Consider the following 18,013-nt stretch of genomic DNA (forward strand, 5'->3'; position numbering starts at 1 on the left):
GATACATCTAGGAAAACATGTTTTACCTGGTGGATTTATGAATGGTATGATAGAAGGCCATTCATAAAAGTGTATGCACTGCTTGTATGTGTCCCTCTCTCTCTATCTCTCTCTCTCTCTCTCTCTCTCTCTCTCTCTCTCTCTCTCTCTCTCTCTCAAGGCATGGCTTATAACATTCCTTGTAGTTTACATTCCTCTTAGGTAACCAGGTAGTGGAGGATGTATCACGCTAAATACTGAACACACCAAACGGGACTGTCCGGATCAGAGACGGAGTGACACGCAACGGAACTATCATCTCCCTGCTCGGCACGCACACCTGGCCCATGCACGTACACCTGGCCCATGCACGCACACATGCACCGAGGCAAGCACACATGCAGAGGAACACATCTTGATAAAACCAAGAATGTAATGTAGAAGTCCCCTGTTCTGCAATGTCTTTATTCCTTGAATATTCCCTTCTTTCTCTCTTCCTCTGTCCAATGACTTCGGACCATTAGTGGTAATAATTAATGGGTTCAATCAAAACCTTTTTGTTTTGAAAAATAATTGGAGTATAAATCAACAGTGTATGTTGCCAAATATTTTATCAAATTGAGATGATCATGCACCAGTGTAACTACTTATTATTTAAATGATGCACACTAAGACGATTTCCAATTAAAGGATGCGCCCATAAGTACTTTAAATGCAAAACTATTTTAAAGGTTGTGTGTGTAATTGAAGCAGGCCTAACCCTAAAAGGCTTCAACGCTCCATTGTACTAAAGAACTATTTGGCAAGTATATGCTCCCACCATTGATGAACATATAGTGCCTTCTGAGCTCTCTAGTGACATCGTATAGTGACCGGACGTCACCTCTTTGCCAAGTTTTGGACGATTTGTTAATTTTTCCGCTGACTGTGGGCCTGCGAAGCCCTTTCAGACTGAAATTGTGATAAGGGACTATAAATCTAAACCTCACCTGATTTCAGTCCAAGCGAGTCGAGAAGTTGGCCTTATGTATTCCTTGTCTGCCGTATTACACAAAGGCATGCCCCGAAACCTTTGAAAAATTATTTGTAAAAGTGTTCTCCTTCGGTCCTCCTACGGCAAACAATTGGCAGCCCCTCATTAGTGGAGAGGAAGCAAGTCTGTGTGTGTGTGTGTGTGTGTGTGTGTGTGTGCGTGTGCGCGTGTGCGTGTGCGTGTGCATGCAGGTGTGAGTGTGTGTGTGTGCGTGCGTGTTTCTGTGGGTGTGCGTGTCTGCGTGCGTGTGTGTGTACGTGTGCGGGTGTGTGTGTGTGTGCATTTGGTAAAAGGAGCTGCTAGGGAGGTTATTGTCACAGCCTTAGTATCGCGTGCGCTGGATCTGCCTAGACAACCCTGCCCTTCTCACGAACAGCTTGCACAAGGGAGGGGAGGATTGACTCAAGAGGGGAAGTATCTCATGGAGAATCTGTCTCACAGCAGGTCGCACACAGATTCTGATGAATGTCCTACTTGGATCTGTTACACACCATTGATATGTCATGCCATCTCTCGGCCATCAAGATTCGGGGGGCTGAGAATATCTTGTGAAAGCTCTCCTTCTGTGGGAGCTGGCACGGAGTGTAGCGACCCTGCCCTTTGTCGTGAGTGTAACGTTTGTCCCCTGAATACATTTGTCCTTCCGTTAACCTGTGCGCCACTGTCTGAGTTCCTTAGCTCCTGCCCCAGTTTGACGTTTTCTGGGTCATCTATGCAATTGGATAATGCAGCCAGCAGAGATTGTGCCATTATCAAGGTACCTTAGAGCGCCAGGACCTCCTCATTGACCGTATCATGAAGAGGATGACAGAACCTGCTCCCTAGCTGCCTGGTATCTATATTTTTTGCCGCCCTCGCTCTGTTCCCCGTTCCTGACCTGCCGAGTCCTGATCCCAGTCCAGACATTCCCACCCCTGTTCCTTATCTTCCTAGCCCTGTTCCTGTACCTGTTCTTCCTACTGTTTCTGTTCCTGACCTTCCTGGCCCTGTTCCTGTTCCTGACCTTCCTGGCCCTGTTCCTGTTCCTGACCTTCCTAGCCCTGTTCCTGTTCCTGACCTTCCTAGCCCTGTTCCTGTTCCTCACCTTCCTAGCCCTGTTCCTGTTCCTCACCTTCCTAGCCCTGTCTCGTGACATAGAGATTCTAAGGTGTGTTTCTACAGTGGCCAGTCGACATTGAGTTGATTTGATACCTTTACGGACAAATCTTTACGGTTTACTTCTGCGTGACAAGTTTGTTAGGCGCTTACAGATCCCTGCCTCCAGCAATGATTGGTAGAAAATAAATATGAAGGGAATCAAAGTGAAGCAGCCTGTTATGTGCTCGTCTGCCTTCAGACTTTAGATATTAATCTAAGATTCCTCAGACCAGCCTCAGGCTAATCTCGGTGCCTATTGACTCAAACTCTCACGATAGCTGCAGGAGAATGATATGAATGAAAAGTAAGCATGCAACACTGTTGAAGGACTTCAGACTGTTCCCACCGCCCCAAGATGGGGCCAAAAGTCCCAGGATGGGCCCCTATTGCCCCCGAAGTTCCAAGTATCAGTGATCCCGAAAAGGTTTTGTGCATGGCGTTTCATTATTATTAATACTATTTTTTTCTTTGAATGTGTTTGGGCCTAGATAAATGAAAAAAATACCTGAGAACCCCGGATTTTAAATATTAACATACCTTATTCTCAAACCCTCTTTTTTTTTGAGAACGTCTTCTTTAGTTTAAAGCTCATGTTTGAGAAACAATTATCGTTTGACTGTTTTGAAATGCAGGGGAGTAATAGTTCCTAATCGTGACATTAGGAAAGACAACCGTTTATAAATATTGAGTCATTGTTTTTATAACAAGTAAGAATACTATGCCCACGGACAGACTGGATGGAGGGAACGAGACAAGGAGAATATCAGAGGGGGCTGTTGATCAGCTCCTGCTGATCATATAAAGGGTGCTTACCCGTCAGTTCCACCCTTCCTCTCCTCTCCAATAAACAGTGGCCTGCAACTGTTCCTTCAGCACCCAGAGTGTGTTTAGAGTGGTCCAGTCCACTCCAGACATACAACACAAGTGTTTGGTATGAGTCCCGCTCCACTCCAGATCCCAGCTGGTGGTGTCACCAAACAAACGGACCAGGACACATTCAGGGGCCAGACGCCGGGAGACCCGTTTCATACGGACTTCACAATGCAGGGCCTTTTAATCCGCATTTAAAAAACCAACGAGAATAGAGGATCGTTTTGGTTGCTGAAATTGTTTTTCTCCTTTCTTTTCTGAATTAAGTATGGTAGAATTCTGTTTAAGTTAACGTCTTGGTTTTGAGTTGAGGATTAAACCTCGGGCACAGACAGTACAGGTTCTGCTCTTGCGAAGCTATATGGTTCATGGTTTAAATGAAGGACGACAGATAGGGGAGGGTTAGTGGGGGAGAGGGGGTGACTTAAGCAGGATTGACCTCCCCAGACCATGTATATTTGATTTGTTAATTTACGGTTTACCATGGCCTTGCCAATTATCATCTCCAAATACCCCTGGATGTGCAAAACCTGGCCCTGAGAGCTATACTGTTGCTGTTAATTCCCCCCTTCAAAGAAATCACATTACTGTCTACCACTCAGCGAGACCTCCTGTTCCCCTCTCTCAAAGGACCTGAATACCTCTTAATATAGGCGTTCCATAATTGCCCAAGTGGCGTTATTGGCGCTGACAGCTTCCCATTGTGTGGCCCTAAGCCCTGACAGTCCTACCTGGCAATGAGAGGGCTGTGTGGAATCTAACACTCTACACAGGGCCTAGTGACAGCACCTTTGTGTTCGTGTGTATGTTCGTTGATAATTGATGTCAACGTGTGGGCTGTGCTGACCGTCCCCCACCAGGTATTCATAACACTTCTTCTTCTGGGGGAATATCAGGATGGCAGCCACTCCTACAGGTGGGGGCTTTTTCCCCAGCAGGATGTTCAAATGGAGAAAGACCTTGCAATGTGACTGTGTTATAAGGTGAAGGTCAGGACATGCAAGTGTTTCAAAGCAATGACGTCTTCATGGAAAAATGGATGATGTCATCTTAGGATCATTCTGCTCTCCTTTTGTATGCACATATTTCCTAGTTTCAACTTTATATGTATTTAATTTATTTAATACAATACACTGATTTCTTTGATTTGTTGTTGTTTCATAATCCGTCTTAATCCAATGCTGAATTTATAAAGCTGGCATTGTGTTTGTTTTGGAATGTAATGTCATGATAATATTGACTTTATTAAATGTAGCAGTAGCCTACGTGATTGCACCTTCCAAACCAAGACGTCACCAATTCTATTTTTAATTGTTGTCAAGGTTCTGACGTTTCTGCAGGGATAGGAATGGGGCGGTTAAACAATAAGGTGTGTGGGCATGGTAGATGAGTTGAAACATTCTCCAGTGGTGTAATAAATTAAATGTATTGCCACAATCTGTCGATCTAAAATTGGATAGATAATTATCAATTCTGCATACAAAACTGATGGAAGCGTTCTTCTTCTTATGGTCTGCTGATCTTAACATCCTATCCGTTAACACCACCGCTGGTTTAAATTGTTCCGGGCATTGTCAAAGGGCATAGCATTGCCAAAGCCTTCCTATGGAGGTCCTATGTCAACGTGGCCGGCTGCACGTACACAAACATTTCCCCGCGTGACAGCAGCGTGGATCCTTGCATGTCATGCGAACGATAATCCCGCGGCTGGATTAGCCAATGAGACCTGGCAATTATCTGTTTTCCAAACATGGGCCTCCCTGTAAAACCTCACCTTGAGTCACCACATCACCACCACCTCCGTTCCCGGAATCCCTTCGCATGGATTCCTACGCCGTCGTGAGCTCTTACAACCTTTTTTATTGGACACATCATTAAATGCTTACTCACAGAAAACATCACCCTGACTCATTGGAAAACATACTTCCACCGATAAAGCATTTAGAGATGTGTTCATATGCTTTTATGTGCCTTCAGGGCATGGGACTCACTGTTCACATTCAGGATGGTTCAAATGTGTATTTGTGGGTTCATCGACCTACTATAGACTTGTGCATGATAATTAAAGGTATATATATATAAAAATAAAAGAATTATAAAAAAAAGTATCACATGAAGCAACTTCCTCTGCTTGAAATCATGTCTGGGTTCTAGGATGTTGTTACTTGTTGTCAGGGAGGACTAATAGTCTTTTGATCTCCTCTTGAGACATTAAGCTCTTACACCGAACACACACACGCACGCATGCACGCACTCACACATGCACACACACACACACACACACACACACACAAACACACATAGTTAGCTCAAACGGACCCAGGTTATCCTGGAGGTAGAGGTTGCAGACAGAAGGTGGCAGCCCTAGCAGCCATGTCTCTGCCATGGGATACGGACTCCAAAGCTTGCCTTTGAGGCACCCTGGTTCGATGGGGGTCAAAGATCGCCATGCTAATGGCCATACAGCGATTAAAGTAGGGGCTTGTTATCAGCCGGCCCCCCAATCAGTACCTCTTATGTGCTGTGTGTGTGTTTTTGTGTGTCTGTGTGTGTGTTCGTGTGTGCGTGCGAGTGTGTGTGCGTGTGTGTGTGTGGACCCCAGTCTGGCATCTAGCCGCCCTAAAAGGTCCCCAGCTCCTAAAGAGTTCTATGGGATGTATTATCTACCAAGCAGCTGTGTTTCATTTCAGTTTTCTTTGCTAATTGCGTTTCAAATCCACTGCAACTCGCTGGGGCTAAAGCATCATTGTGTCTGCAGAGTCGTAACAACACCTTATCTTACCTTTAGAACGTGCACCACAATAGCTTCAATGTTGGATGTTGCATGATAAAGTTAAGAATTTGAAAACAACAAATATCATAGCAGACAATCAAGATCACACACGTACACACACACACACACACACACACACACACACACACACACACATTCACACAAGCAGTTGTCCATATGGAGTGATGTCTACCTGAACTCCAGGAGATCCATCTGAACAGTTATCTTTGGCCATGTCTGTCAACACTTGTAAAGGGAGGGAAATCTCGATAAAAAGTCTGCACTGTGCGTAATCAGGACCAACCACCTGCTTTCTCCACACCAAGGGTTCTGCTGCCGATAATGATGTACTCATGGAGGAAGCAAAATGGAAATAAAACATTTAATGCCCGTGTATAGATATTTGGGGGGTGAGGGGGGTCTCCGATAGAGCCTTTATGAAGGGGGGATATTGTAGTTTACTGCATTCAAATCAAAGTTTGAAATGTCATGAAGGTTGCTTATCAAAACTGTTGATACGACTGCCCATCATTACGTAATCTGGGCAAGTTTTAGCTACTCCCGTTCAACTCTGTACATTTCACCCTGGTGACGAATGTATCTGTGTGCCTTGGATTCTCATTTGTTGTGAGTTGTTCTCGTAACTGTTTACCGAGGAGGCTCACATCAAATACACCCGACTTCAAAGCATCCGACACCTCGTCTGTCCTTCTCCCTGTCTCAGCGTGTCCTCTCCCGCCTTCCCCCGGTCCAGTCACTCTGCAGACTGAACCTTTGGCATGCGTGTAGTGGTACAGAATGTCTGCTACTCCAGGTAGATCATACTGCTCTCGTGAGTCAGCCTGAAGTGATGGGCAAGCTCATAACTAATTCCTCGTTCGTTCTCCTACTCATTTGACACAGTAATCAATGTCGTAATGCTATAAAGGATGTGCAGATGTGTCACAGAGCTTTAGGCTGTATTAATGTTAAAGTTTTAAAAAAAGGAAAAAGGTGAAAAGGAACATATTTCGATTTTCTTTCGAACAACAAGGTGAGGGTTAATTTTCAGCACTTATCGCCCAAACATCACCACTACAGAGCTCAGCATTTTGCTTTCTATCAGCAAATATGAAGAAGCAAGATGAACGCCGTAACGTAGAGGCTTCTCTGTCTTCGTTCATCAGGAGCGGTCACCTATCATCCGGGGGGGGCCAGGCTCCCAGTGCTGCACTTCGTGACCGTACTGGGTGGATGAGCCAAGGGTGGAGAGCCAAGGGTTGAGGGGAAGGACAAGCCTCCTATTCCTATCTCTCCCTCCCTCCCTCTCTCTTTCTCCATCCCTCTCTCTCTCCCTCCCTCCTCCCTCCCTCCCTCTCCCTCCCTCCCTCCCTCCCTCTCCCTCCCTCCCACCCCCCTCTCCCTCCCTCCCTCCCTCCCTTTCTCTCTCCCTCCCTCTCTCTCCCTCCCTCTCCCTCCCTCTCTCTCCCTCCCTCTCCCTCCCTCCCTCCCTCCCTCCCCCTCCCTCCCTCCCTCCCTCCCTCCCTCCCCCTCCCTCCCTCCCCCTACCTCTCCCTCCCTCCCTCCCTCCCTCCCCCTCCCTCTCTCCCTCCCTCTCCCTCTCTCCCTCGCCCTCCCTCTCCCTCCCTCCCTCTCCCTCCCTCCCTCCCTCCCTCCCTCTCCATCCCTCCCTCCGCCTCTGTGCAGGTTCACCGTCTGGTCAGGGGAGTTCAGGTGTATCGGCAGTGTGGCGGCAGAGCGTTCTGTGGGAGATGGCTGCCAGCCAGTCGGAGCCGGGAGGTCCTGTGTTCCTTCTCAAGCGCCGGCCTGGAACTCAAGGCTGACAAGTGGCACGCAACACGGCCTCGACCGTAGTACGCTGATCCAGACAGCAGCCACCAAATAAAAAGAATAAAGCTTTGTCAGGCTGTTAGAACTAGGTTATCTGGGGGCGAGAGAGAGAGAGAGAGAGAGAGAGAGAGAGAGAGAGCGAGCAAACAACGACATAAGCCGACCATAATGGCTTCAGAGTAGTACATAGGCTTCACATAAGTCCTGCAGGGACATAGTGTACATGTATAGATATGTTTATATATAAATATATTTATCTCTACATAGAGGTAGAGTGCGTTGCATAACCGGCCAAAGAGGCACCATACTGTCCCAGAACACTTTGTTGTGTTTTTGTTTGTGTGTACGTGCAGTTTGACAGACGCCCGCCGTTGCCATGACGAGTGCCATTAAGCACACCAGCGTGTCTCTTTAGACTGCCGTTCATACATTCCCGTGCCCGCGATACAATCTCACATCTACGTGTGTGTGTTTGTGTGCGTATGTGTGTGCGTATGTGTGTGCATGCCTGCTTATGCTTGCATGTATCTGTGTATGTGCTTAAATAATGACATACTTTTAAAATGTTTTATTATCAATTGTCATTCAGAATGTACACGGTAGAACCCTTCTGAACCATGAAAATAATTTATTTTGTATATGTTTGATTGATTTCAGCAAAACAAACAATGTATGTCCTCGAGGAATTGTGGCTTTTCGTTTCTGTGGCTCATCAACAATAATATATAGCGGCTTTTTGTTATTGATGTAAAATAGTGCCATCATTTTTAACAGTATACTCTGATATATATTCTTTAGGATTAACACACACTCACTCACATAGAGAGAGGGAAAGAGAGAAAGAGTGAGAGAGAGAGAGAGAGAGAGAGAGAAGAGAGAGAGAGAGAGAGAGAGAGAGAGAGAGAGAGAGAGAGAGAGAGAGAGAGAGAAAAAAAAGAGGTGGCAGGTGTTTTTTGTGTTTTACTTCATGTCTTGATGTCATGGAACATCGTTATTCTGAGAATTAAGAATTATTTTTGTTGGGTGCTGTTGCAGCCAGCAGAGAGATCATACATGCATCAGGGGTCAACACGCCACGGCCTCCCACGATGATAAAGTGCAACTGAGTATGTTTGTAAAACGCGGGGAATGCGGAACTCTTAGATCTCTGTAAATGTCTGTAAATGACTGGTAAGTTATTTCAAAACTATCGGGGAATTCCATGTGCGTGTTTGAATAAAGTCCGCACCTACTGCAACCACATTTCCTGCTTTGATTATAAGTCTTCTGATAATTAAGCAACGGCTTGGAATTCACTTGCAAAGTATCTTTCATTTAAACAAGCAGGCCTGACCTTCGCATGCAACAGGCAGGTGCTGTTTGGCTGTTAAGATACATTAATGACAGCTTGCTCTTCAAAGTTGTTCTGATATCCTTGTCATTCGTCCTCAAGTTAGGCTAGTGCGATGAGATCGCTACCATGCATATACTCAAGCTTCAGCATCGTCCCCACAGCGGCTATAGGAGGAGGCACGGTGCATTGCGTAGTGCTTAATGCTTGGGTATGAGCGCACGAAGCCCTCACGCAGTTGCGTGTGAACCTCTGGCATTTTTCCAGCTGAAAAAGTAAACAAAGCACACGGTTGCGTAATAAACAAAAAAAAATGTTTGGATAGTGGATGTGCGCTCGATCCACCAAGTTATACAGGCTTATTAAGTAGGCAAACATTTTAGACGCGAAGAACAAGTTTACACCATATAATTTCCTCCTATTCACTGTCACGACTGAATTCCAAAAAACTCAAGTCCGGACAAACCAAAAGCTACACATATTGCTAGAACTAACCAACGATGGGTAATATGGCTATCAATAAAAATGATTATTCATATAATATTATCAGACAATATCACATGGTGTCTTTGCAGTGCAGTTTATATTGTGAATAGGCAGACATAGATCGTACTAATAGGCCTCTGTTCCTTTAAAGTAACAGTGCAGGCTGATCCTAGAAAGAGTCTCATTCGAATACATGCCCCTTCTGATGTAAAAAATAAAAATAAATAAAGAAAGAAAGACCAAGGCTTGTAAAGCGATCCATTCCCGCCCTCTAGTGGACGCAACGAAGTGTCGCGCTGTTTTTAGAACTACAACCACATGATCCTGAAAGGAACCGCAACCGATTCGACTCCGAAGTCACTTCCGCGTGTGTTTACGTCGAGCTCGTGTTAAATAAATTAAAAAACCAAGAACCGATACGCCGCAATGGACCGAAAGCCCATTGAAGCGATATTGTTTGATTTAGACAACACACTCATTGAAACTGCACTTGCATCCCGTGTTGCAATAGAAAAGGTGAGGTTATTAAACAATTCAAACGTAGAAGGTTATAATTACTTTGGTTTAATGGTCTGAATAATAAATGAAACATAAAAGAGCCGTATATATTTATTTATTCAATAGATTACGATTGGCGGTGGATGAAATGACACGGGGTGGATTTATATGTTGCGTTTTGTTTGTATTTTAGACAAACGACTACCTGCAGAAGACACGGGGCCTTGATGACGTCAGCTTGGGCCACATCAATGAAAAGTTCAAACACAAACTGCTGCACGAGACCTTTGACCCAACGTCAGGCGGCTCTATAGACGAGCTGCGGGTGGACCACTGGGAGCGCAGCATCCAGGAGGTCGCCGGCAGTTGTACCAGATCGTTGGCTAGTGAATGCTACTACCTCTGGAAAAGCAGCCGTCTGGAGCTTCTCAGCCTCAGCCCGGAGATATGCGCCCTGCTGGAGGCTCTGAGAACTAGATACAAACTGCTTCTGCTCACCAACGGGGAGACTCGGACGCAGAGAGAGAAGATAATCGCGACGAAATGCGAGGAGTTCTTCGACTTTATCGTAGTGGGAGGTGAATTTGCGGAGCAGAAGCCGGCTGTTTCCATCTTCAACCACTGCTTCACAGTGCTTGGCGTAGAGGCGAAGCGCTGCGTGATGGTTGGGGACTCTCTGGATACAGATATACAGGGGGGCTTTGATGCTGGGGTGCGAGCTACGGTTTGGATTAAGAACTCTGGAGCGTCGCAAGACATATGTACAGCGAAGCCCGACTATACCATTCCCACTGTGCTAGACTTGCCGAACATCTTGGTAGAATTGAATGAATAAAATGTACCTTAGGTGAAGAAAGACTGCCCAATTATTTGATTCATAATTAGGGTCAGGATGAACATCACAACACTACATTTAAATATAATCTCTTAAATAATAGCCGTCTGTGTGTGCGTTTATTAAAATACTTGATCAATCATGAACAGCTTTTATAGTGTAGCCTTTATTACTCCAGCAGAATTTGAAATAGCATAATCATACATAGAAACGCCCCTCTGTTTGTTATGTTACAGAAATGAACATAAAATCGATGATATGATGCATCTTTCAACCCCTATCCCCCATCATGAAGCCTTCTCATTCATCTTTAACCATTGCATTCAAACCAGCTCCACAACCCGTCTTCAACATGGCTGGTCTTGTTTTGGCTGAATTCCACGTATAGAAAAATATCTTAAATACAACAGACCCGCGCGCGGTCGGCGGGGGTCTCACTTCACGTTCAACTTGACCTTGATGTTCATGGCGGCGAGCTCGGCCACAAAGTAGCGGAAGACGTACGGCACGTTGATGGTGTCGATGGTGTCGCTGCGGCCGCACAGCATGCACGCCGTCTTGCGGTGGCGGATGGCCGAGTTGTTGGGCTTCTCCAGCAGCGGCGACAGCAGGCTGCCGCACGGCACGCACACCTCCGCCTCGGAGCGGTCCGAGCAGTTGAAGAGGCGGTCGTGCAGCAGGAAGGAGGTGCCGTGCGCCAGCAGCGCGTCCCGCTCCATCTCGCCGAAGCGCACGCCGCCCTGCATGTTGCGCCCGCCCACCGGCTGGTTGGTCACCTTGTCGCGGGCGCCCGTGGTCCGCACCTGGAACTTGTCGGAGACCATGTGGCGCAGCCGCTGGTAGTACACCACGCCCATGAAGATGTCCGCCTCCAGCTCCAGGCCGCTCAGCCCGCTGTACAGGCGCTCCGTGCCGTAGTAGTTGTAGCCCGCCTCGCGCAGCAGCACGCCGAAGTGGTCCAGGGCCGCGTTCTTCTCCGAGAAGGTGAAGGGCGTGGCGTCGTGGCACAGGCCGTGCATGGACGCCGACTTGCCGGCCATGCTCTCGATGAGCATGCCGATGGTCATGCGCGAGGGGAAGCCGTGGGGGTTGAAGAGGATGTCGGGCGACATGCCGTTCTCCGTGAAGGGCATGTCCTCGGCCGGCCACAGCCGGCTGAGGATGCCCTTCTGGCCGTGGCGGCTGGCGAACTTGTCCCCGATGGTGGGGTTTCGCGGGATGCGCACCGTGATGCAGATGCGCTTGAAGGTGCCTGTGCCCTGGTCGTTGCTGCAGATCTTGATGTTGTCCACCACCGAGCTCTCCTGGTTCCTGCCAATCAGACGACCGCAAAACATTTGAAGGGACTCAGGAACGAAGGGAATACTGCTCCGTGAACGGAGGAATGAGCTGAACGTGAACCAAGCTTAGGGGACTGGCGAGGGGGGGGGGGGGGGTGACGTACTTGTAGTAGTTGACGTGGCTCTCGCCGGTGTTGAGGTTGATGTAGCTGTAGAAGGGATCCCCGTGGCTCAGCTTGGCCCCGATCTGCGGGAGTCCGTCTACGTCCAGCTTGCCCCGCACCTTGGGGTCGGCCGGGTCGGCGTGGAACACCAGGTTGTCCTCGCCCTTCATCTTCTGCGTCAGGTCCACCATCTCCGTCTTGTAGATGCAGCCGTGGGCGAAGCCCCTCTCCCAGGACGACTTGTTCACGATCTGGAGGAGAGGGACCCCAAATCACAGCAGGTCATCACCTCTTCCCGCTCGCCGTGACGGGGAAACCCGACTCTAAAAAGGTGGAGGCCTCACCATGGCGTCCTCCATGTCGTAGCCGGTGTAGGATATGACCGCCACGATGGCGTTGGTGCCGATGGGGAACTCGTCGACGTTGTAGTGGTCGTACATGACGGGCCGGACCAGGGGGCTCTGGGGGGTCTGCAGGCGGTACAGCTTGTTGTCGGAGCGATTCAGGAACGCTTGAAGCGGGAAGCCCATCGTCTGTTTACCTGCAGGGACCGAGGTGGGTGGGTGGGGGTTCAGATTTGAGGGCTCGGTGCATCTCAACATTTACTATTCAAGGGAATTCAAACAGAGGACCAATTGAGGCCTTTACCCATCTGACACTGGTACATGTTTCTGGGACTCTGGTTGTGGTCGCAGTAGGGGATGAGGTTGGCCACGACACTCAGCATGGTGTGGGGGAACAGCTCCTGGTGTGTGGTGACCCCTGGCTGGATCTCATCCTCCATGACGCCCACGTTGATGTAGAGCTGTGAGAGGAGGAGAGAGAGCAGAGATGTCGTTACCTAGTCTCGTAAGATAAGTCCAGATGTTACGGTTTGCGTTTTACGACGAATATCACTCCGGCCCGGGCTCGGCAGCAATCGACGTCCACATATGGCCATGGCCTTATGTTGTTAAAAAAATCCAGCCATCCAAACCGATAAAGAAGTCGCTCTTCCGAATCCGGTTGGAAGTAAAGGAGAGACATTCTCCTCGCAGAAAAGCCTTTCGATTGATGCCTTTCTTTTCCTTGGCACATCCGTTGTTTTGAAATTCTACAGTCTGCGGCACTCCTTAATATTCCTCAACTGAAACTCTCTCCCCGCAGAACGGATTTAATCATTTAGTATTCCTTGGAAGAGGCCAGGGGCAGCGTGTTCCACCGAGGGAAACAGAATGTTCTCTCAGAGAGCAGGTTGGTCTCAGGAGGCTGGTCATCTCTGCCCACCCCCTAGACTGGGCCCCCCCGCCCATTCTGCCAGCGCCTTGAATTCGCCCTGCAGAAGGGTCTGGAGAAGAGCAATACATTTCTTTCTGCCTCCGATTAGGTTTTGCGGGAGCCAATCACCAAGCTGGCTTTTCCATCTGACGCGCTATTGGCTGATTTAACACCGTGACGACAGGGAAGCGACGGTGAGCAGCCAATTGCGTAAAGAGTCGTTTGAACTCGGCCTGTTGATCACGCCTCTTGTGCTGAAGAAAATGACAGCAGCCTCCCCGGACCAACGTGCAATCTACGGTGAAGCTTGGTCTGGCAACAGCCAGGCTACACCACGCCCCCATCCCGGTCCACCGCGTGAAAACCGCTCCCACGCACCTGCTCGAAGGTCCCTATGAGCTCCTCCTTGCCCAGGGCCAGGTTGCGGACGGGGCGCATCATGCGGCAGGTCGTGGTGAAGATGAACAGGCCGGGGTACATGCTGGCCTTGCCCGTCTTGGGAACCAACACGATCTCGGTCCACGGGGGAATCCTCTTCTCCTTCAGGACCTGCAGAGGGCCCACGAGGCTCATTAGCAGGAGACTGGTGCTGGACTATGTGGACCGATGACCGAGTTCCAATGTTAGAGAGTGAAGAAGGGCTACATGTTTTTTGTCATAAGAAATCCTTGTGACATAGGTTTGTACTAAAAGCAAGATATTTATCGTAATGTCTTACAGACTCTTTAACTGAATAGAAAGCCACTGGGCTAAAAGGCTAACTGAACAAATACCTTAAAGGTGCGCAGTGAGTCAGCCACCAGGGGGGCGATCTCCTCCTCCACCCAGCCCACCACGTTGCCATCCAGGAGCACGACGTAGCATTCTGAGAACGCTTTACTGGGCGTCCCGTCCACAGGGGTGACACCTATTGGGACAACACAGTGGGATACGTCAAACACCTGTCACACACACACACACACACACACACACACACACACACACACACACACACAGCTACCCACCCAAGGAGCAGAGCAGAGCGGGCAGGCTGACGGTGGACCAGCTCTGGGTGACCATCTCACAGCTGGCGGTCATGTGGTTCATGAGGCCGCAGGGCTCTCCGTCGGGGGTGTGGACGGGACACAGGAAGCCCCAGGACTCGGGCAGTAGCTTGCGCACGGTGGTGGTCCTCATCTTGGCGAAGGCGGCCCCTCGATGCACGCAGCGGAAGTGAGACAGGTAGCGGATGAAGTTGAGCTTGTCGGCGACGACACTCAGGCCTGAGTTCTGCATCATGCCCAGACCTGGGAGGGAGTTAGGGTTCGGTGTGAGACGGATAAAAACATTCAGAGCGAACAAATCATCACCATCATTCCAATGATTGCGCGGCCGTACCAGATCGGGAAACGAGAGTCCCGGTTGCGAGGAAGTATTCGAACGCCCGGGTGATCTCGGTGGCCTTGTGGAACATCTTCATCATGGAACCGGAGCTCAGCTGTTCCATCAATTTGCGTTTCTTTTTCATGTTCAGCATCACGCTGATCAACCAGTTGGCCATCCGCTCCTGTTTGCATTGAGGAAAGGACGCCGATGGAAAGGATTACGACGCTTTCCCTTCCCCTGATGGAGACACTCACCCTATTGGAGCATGGGTAGACACGTGGTTCTGAACATCATCACGTAGGTTTCATGTGATCAGCAGGCACACTCTCTATAAGAGTGCACCATTTACCCTGGGAAATACGGCACCTTCCCAAACAGGCAGCAGTGCATGTCATCAAAGGGAGGTGACTTCAACAACGCTCCCGTCGCGTGGTGTGACGGGTGACACCACTTGCCTTGAGGAAGCGTATGTAGAGCTGCCCAGGTGTGAGGGCCTCCTGCGTCATGAGACTGTCCAGGTTCTCGTCCGTGCACTCCTGCTTGGCGAACGTGAAGAGCTTCCTGGTCATCATGCACAGCAGGTAGAACTTCTCCACGTTGGACGTGAGGTGGATGCAGATGCACTCGCTGGTGAAAGCAGAAACCATTAGATCACATGACTGCACCACAACAACAACAACAACAACAACAAGGCCAGCAGCACGACGGATGGAGACGTTGATGGAGACGTACTCGAGGAGGTATTCTGCAAACTGCTCATTGGTGTACCACTCGGGCAGCATGAGCTTGACCCGGAAGCGCTCTCCCAGGTAGTTGAGCGTCTGGCTGCGGGTCACGCAGTCCTGCTCCATGACCATGCGCAGCATCTCCGCGACGCAGCTCTTGTAGAAGGTGTTGTGCTCCTGGCCCTTGATCAGCTCCTGGTAGATCTGGAAGTCTGAGAAGTCCACCAGGGCCTGAACAAAACATTTTGGGGTTAGAACGTAGCACTCCATTCCAACAACTCCTAGACCTCAAGACACTTGACATATACAAGAGTGAGTCGTATTGGGGCAGATTTAATAAACACAATATAAACCTGATTACCTTGAGCACAAAGCCAAGCGGTAGAAAGAAGAGCTCTTTGTTGAATATGAAGTTCAGCATCATGGTGCCGTTCTCCAGGTAGTGAAGGTTCATGTTGACGGCCGTGTGCTCCTCCCTGACACTGTGCATGGAAACACCTGTAGGCACAGAACACGCCCACCCGTTAACTAGCTGGAGGCTCAACCACACCAACCCGTTAACTAGCTGGAGGCCCAACCACACCAACCCGTTAACTAGCTGGAGGCTCAACCACACCAACCCGTTAACTAGCTGGAGGCTCAACCAGCCCTCCTGACTGATCATGAATATGGTTTGGCCTACCATACTGAGTATACCCCTGGCCTCTGTTCCTCCACTTGGGCCTGCACAAGACTATCGGGTAATTCCTCCTAGGCATGATCAACATTCGGATGACCTTCTCGATCCCGTTAATGATGAAGTAGCCGCCCATTTCCTATTGAGGAGAGAAGAGTCGGTTTTCACATCTAGCAGATGGATGATGTGTCAGCTGTCTTAGTTAAGTCGGTCTGCACCAGAAATACTAGTCGGTTAAACACTTTTTGCATGCGAGCATACAAGAGTTGAACCAGGCTTTATATGCCCAATTAACCAACGTATAACAACAGTATTTTAACGAAACTTCTTCTCATCAATTGAATCATTCAATTGAATCTTAAGGAAAATTTGTAGTCAGAATTATCCCTAGGTGGTGTGGGATATGTCTGTTACCTGGGCTTCTTCGTGGTGCTCAATCAGCTGTTTCGGGGGAAGGCCGTGCAGGTTGCACAGTTTGGACTTCACCATGATGGGTACCTGGCCCAGGTTCTGTTTGATGATACCCTTGGGAACACCATTCACCGACCAACTTACATCTGCCTGGTAGACAAACGAATAGGCTCAGATTACAACACAATGCGATACTTGATCATAGCAGCTTCGTGTCCCAATTTTTGTCACATTCACAACATATTGTCACTGGCAGTGGGATAAAAAAAAAGATGGGCTACTTAACTAAATGCTGTGTTACTGCTACATAACAATTAAAACTTCTTAATCATTCCTCATGGTTCACACACAGCTAGCCCCTTTTAGAGAATGACTTACCACGATCTTTGACTTGTAAGAACATTTTCTTGCCCTGCACTCAGCTGGGAAGACCCTCTGGTCCCGGCAGACTGTGCCCTTTGCCACCATTGGTTTCATAATGGTGGCGTCGACAAAGGCGAGGGAAACTCGGTCATTATTGTATGTGAACTCCAACGGCCGAATAGCCTGAGAAAATAAAAAAACATGCAAAGTAAAGCAGGCTGCACATGGTAAGCGTCACATTTTATCATGTCGGTTTACATGAAACCGTCGTGCATTGAAAGACTTCCGAAGAAGGGTTAACATAGCAGGCCTTGATCATGGAATGCATGGTTCAATTAGCTCCATCTTTATTGTGTAATAGCTTGATTATAGTCGTATACCGCACAAGTGCAGTCCAAAATAATTAGTAATTAGTCACTATTAATGGTTAATGATTTATCCCTTAGATGTACTCATTATGTAGCACTGTGCTGATTGATCCCTAATAGTGACCGGGTCCCATATCTTAACCCATAGTCCTTAACTTTAGAGTTAATTACTTGGTTCAAGTTCATAAACCTTATTACACAGGAGGACTGACCTGCACCACGCGACTCAGCCCATCTGTGACAGCTTGATCGAAGGACTCCGTGTGGGCTTTAGTGATGTCCTGAATGGCAGCATGTTGTTTCTCCTTCGGGACGCCGAATCCTGGTTCCGATAAATGCTTTAAACTTGGACCTTTCAATAGATCATCCCACTTCTTTGAAAAGTCCATGTTGCTGCAGTGCTTGTTTACCACATGTGCCTGTGATACCGGAAGTACAACCCCTATGTCAGCCGGAAGAGAAAACAGTTTTCACTGTACGAAGTGACGCTTCTTCCATTCGCTTTTGGCTACTTTGGTATTATTATTTGATTATTATTTAAGTTTATTATTAATAATTAAATAATGCCTACTTGGAAAAATTAAAAAAGTCACATTTACGAACACGTTTTGTGTTGACCTCTTTCAGTTCTGA

The 18,013-nt window shown here is 48.3% G+C and overlaps 2 protein-coding genes across 2 annotated transcripts; one reads left to right on the forward strand and one right to left on the reverse strand.

The window, feature by feature from the left end:
* Window positions 1-9,815: 9,815 nt before the first annotated feature.
* On the forward strand, window positions 9,816-10,832 carry nanp (N-acetylneuraminic acid phosphatase). Its single transcript, XM_079729312.1, has 2 exons — window positions 9,816-9,954; window positions 10,130-10,832. Exons 1-2 carry the CDS (start codon window positions 9,865-9,867, stop codon window positions 10,769-10,771), a joined length of 732 nt encoding a protein of 243 aa, XP_079585438.1. The 5' UTR covers window positions 9,816-9,864; the 3' UTR covers window positions 10,772-10,832.
* A 147-nt stretch (window positions 10,833-10,979) lies between these two features.
* polr1b (RNA polymerase I subunit B) lies at window positions 10,980-17,804 on the reverse strand. The gene is made up of 15 exons (XM_079729311.1): window positions 17,593-17,804; window positions 17,028-17,195; window positions 16,653-16,799; window positions 16,245-16,377; window positions 15,924-16,060; window positions 15,570-15,793; window positions 15,293-15,464; window positions 14,850-15,018; window positions 14,477-14,758; window positions 14,246-14,379; window positions 13,851-14,021; window positions 12,864-13,020; window positions 12,560-12,756; window positions 12,216-12,466; window positions 10,980-12,082 (listed from the first exon to the last, which is right to left on the reverse strand). The coding sequence occupies exons 1-15, from the start codon at window positions 17,767-17,769 to the stop codon at window positions 11,206-11,208; spliced, it is 3,396 nt and encodes a 1,131-aa protein (XP_079585437.1). The 5' UTR covers window positions 17,770-17,804; the 3' UTR covers window positions 10,980-11,205.
* Between the last annotated feature and the right edge of the window lie 209 nt (window positions 17,805-18,013).

The sequence above is a fragment of the Pollachius pollachius genome (assembly GCF_949987615.1).
Source record: "Pollachius pollachius genome assembly, chromosome: 2".
In the NCBI taxonomy this organism is placed as follows: domain Eukaryota; kingdom Metazoa; phylum Chordata; class Actinopteri; order Gadiformes; family Gadidae; genus Pollachius; species Pollachius pollachius.

Coding starts and splice junctions, on each gene's coding strand:
- nanp (XM_079729312.1), top strand. CDS start 9,865: ATGGACCGAAAGCCCATTGAAGCGATATTGTTTGATTTAGACAACACA. Junction 9,955..10,129: donor CCCGTGTTGCAATAGAAAAG/GTGAGGTTATTA, acceptor TTTGTATTTTAG/ACAAACGACTACCTGCAGAA.
- polr1b (XM_079729311.1), bottom strand. CDS start 17,769: ATGGACTTTTCAAAGAAGTGGGATGATCTATTGAAAGGTCCAAGTTTA. Junction 17,196..17,592: donor GGCTGAGTCGCGTGGTGCAG/GTCAGTCCTCCT, acceptor TTATTTTCTCAG/GCTATTCGGCCGTTGGAGTT. Junction 15,465..15,569: donor TTTGCAGAATACCTCCTCGA/GTACGTCTCCAT, acceptor TGCTTTCACCAG/CGAGTGCATCTGCATCCACC.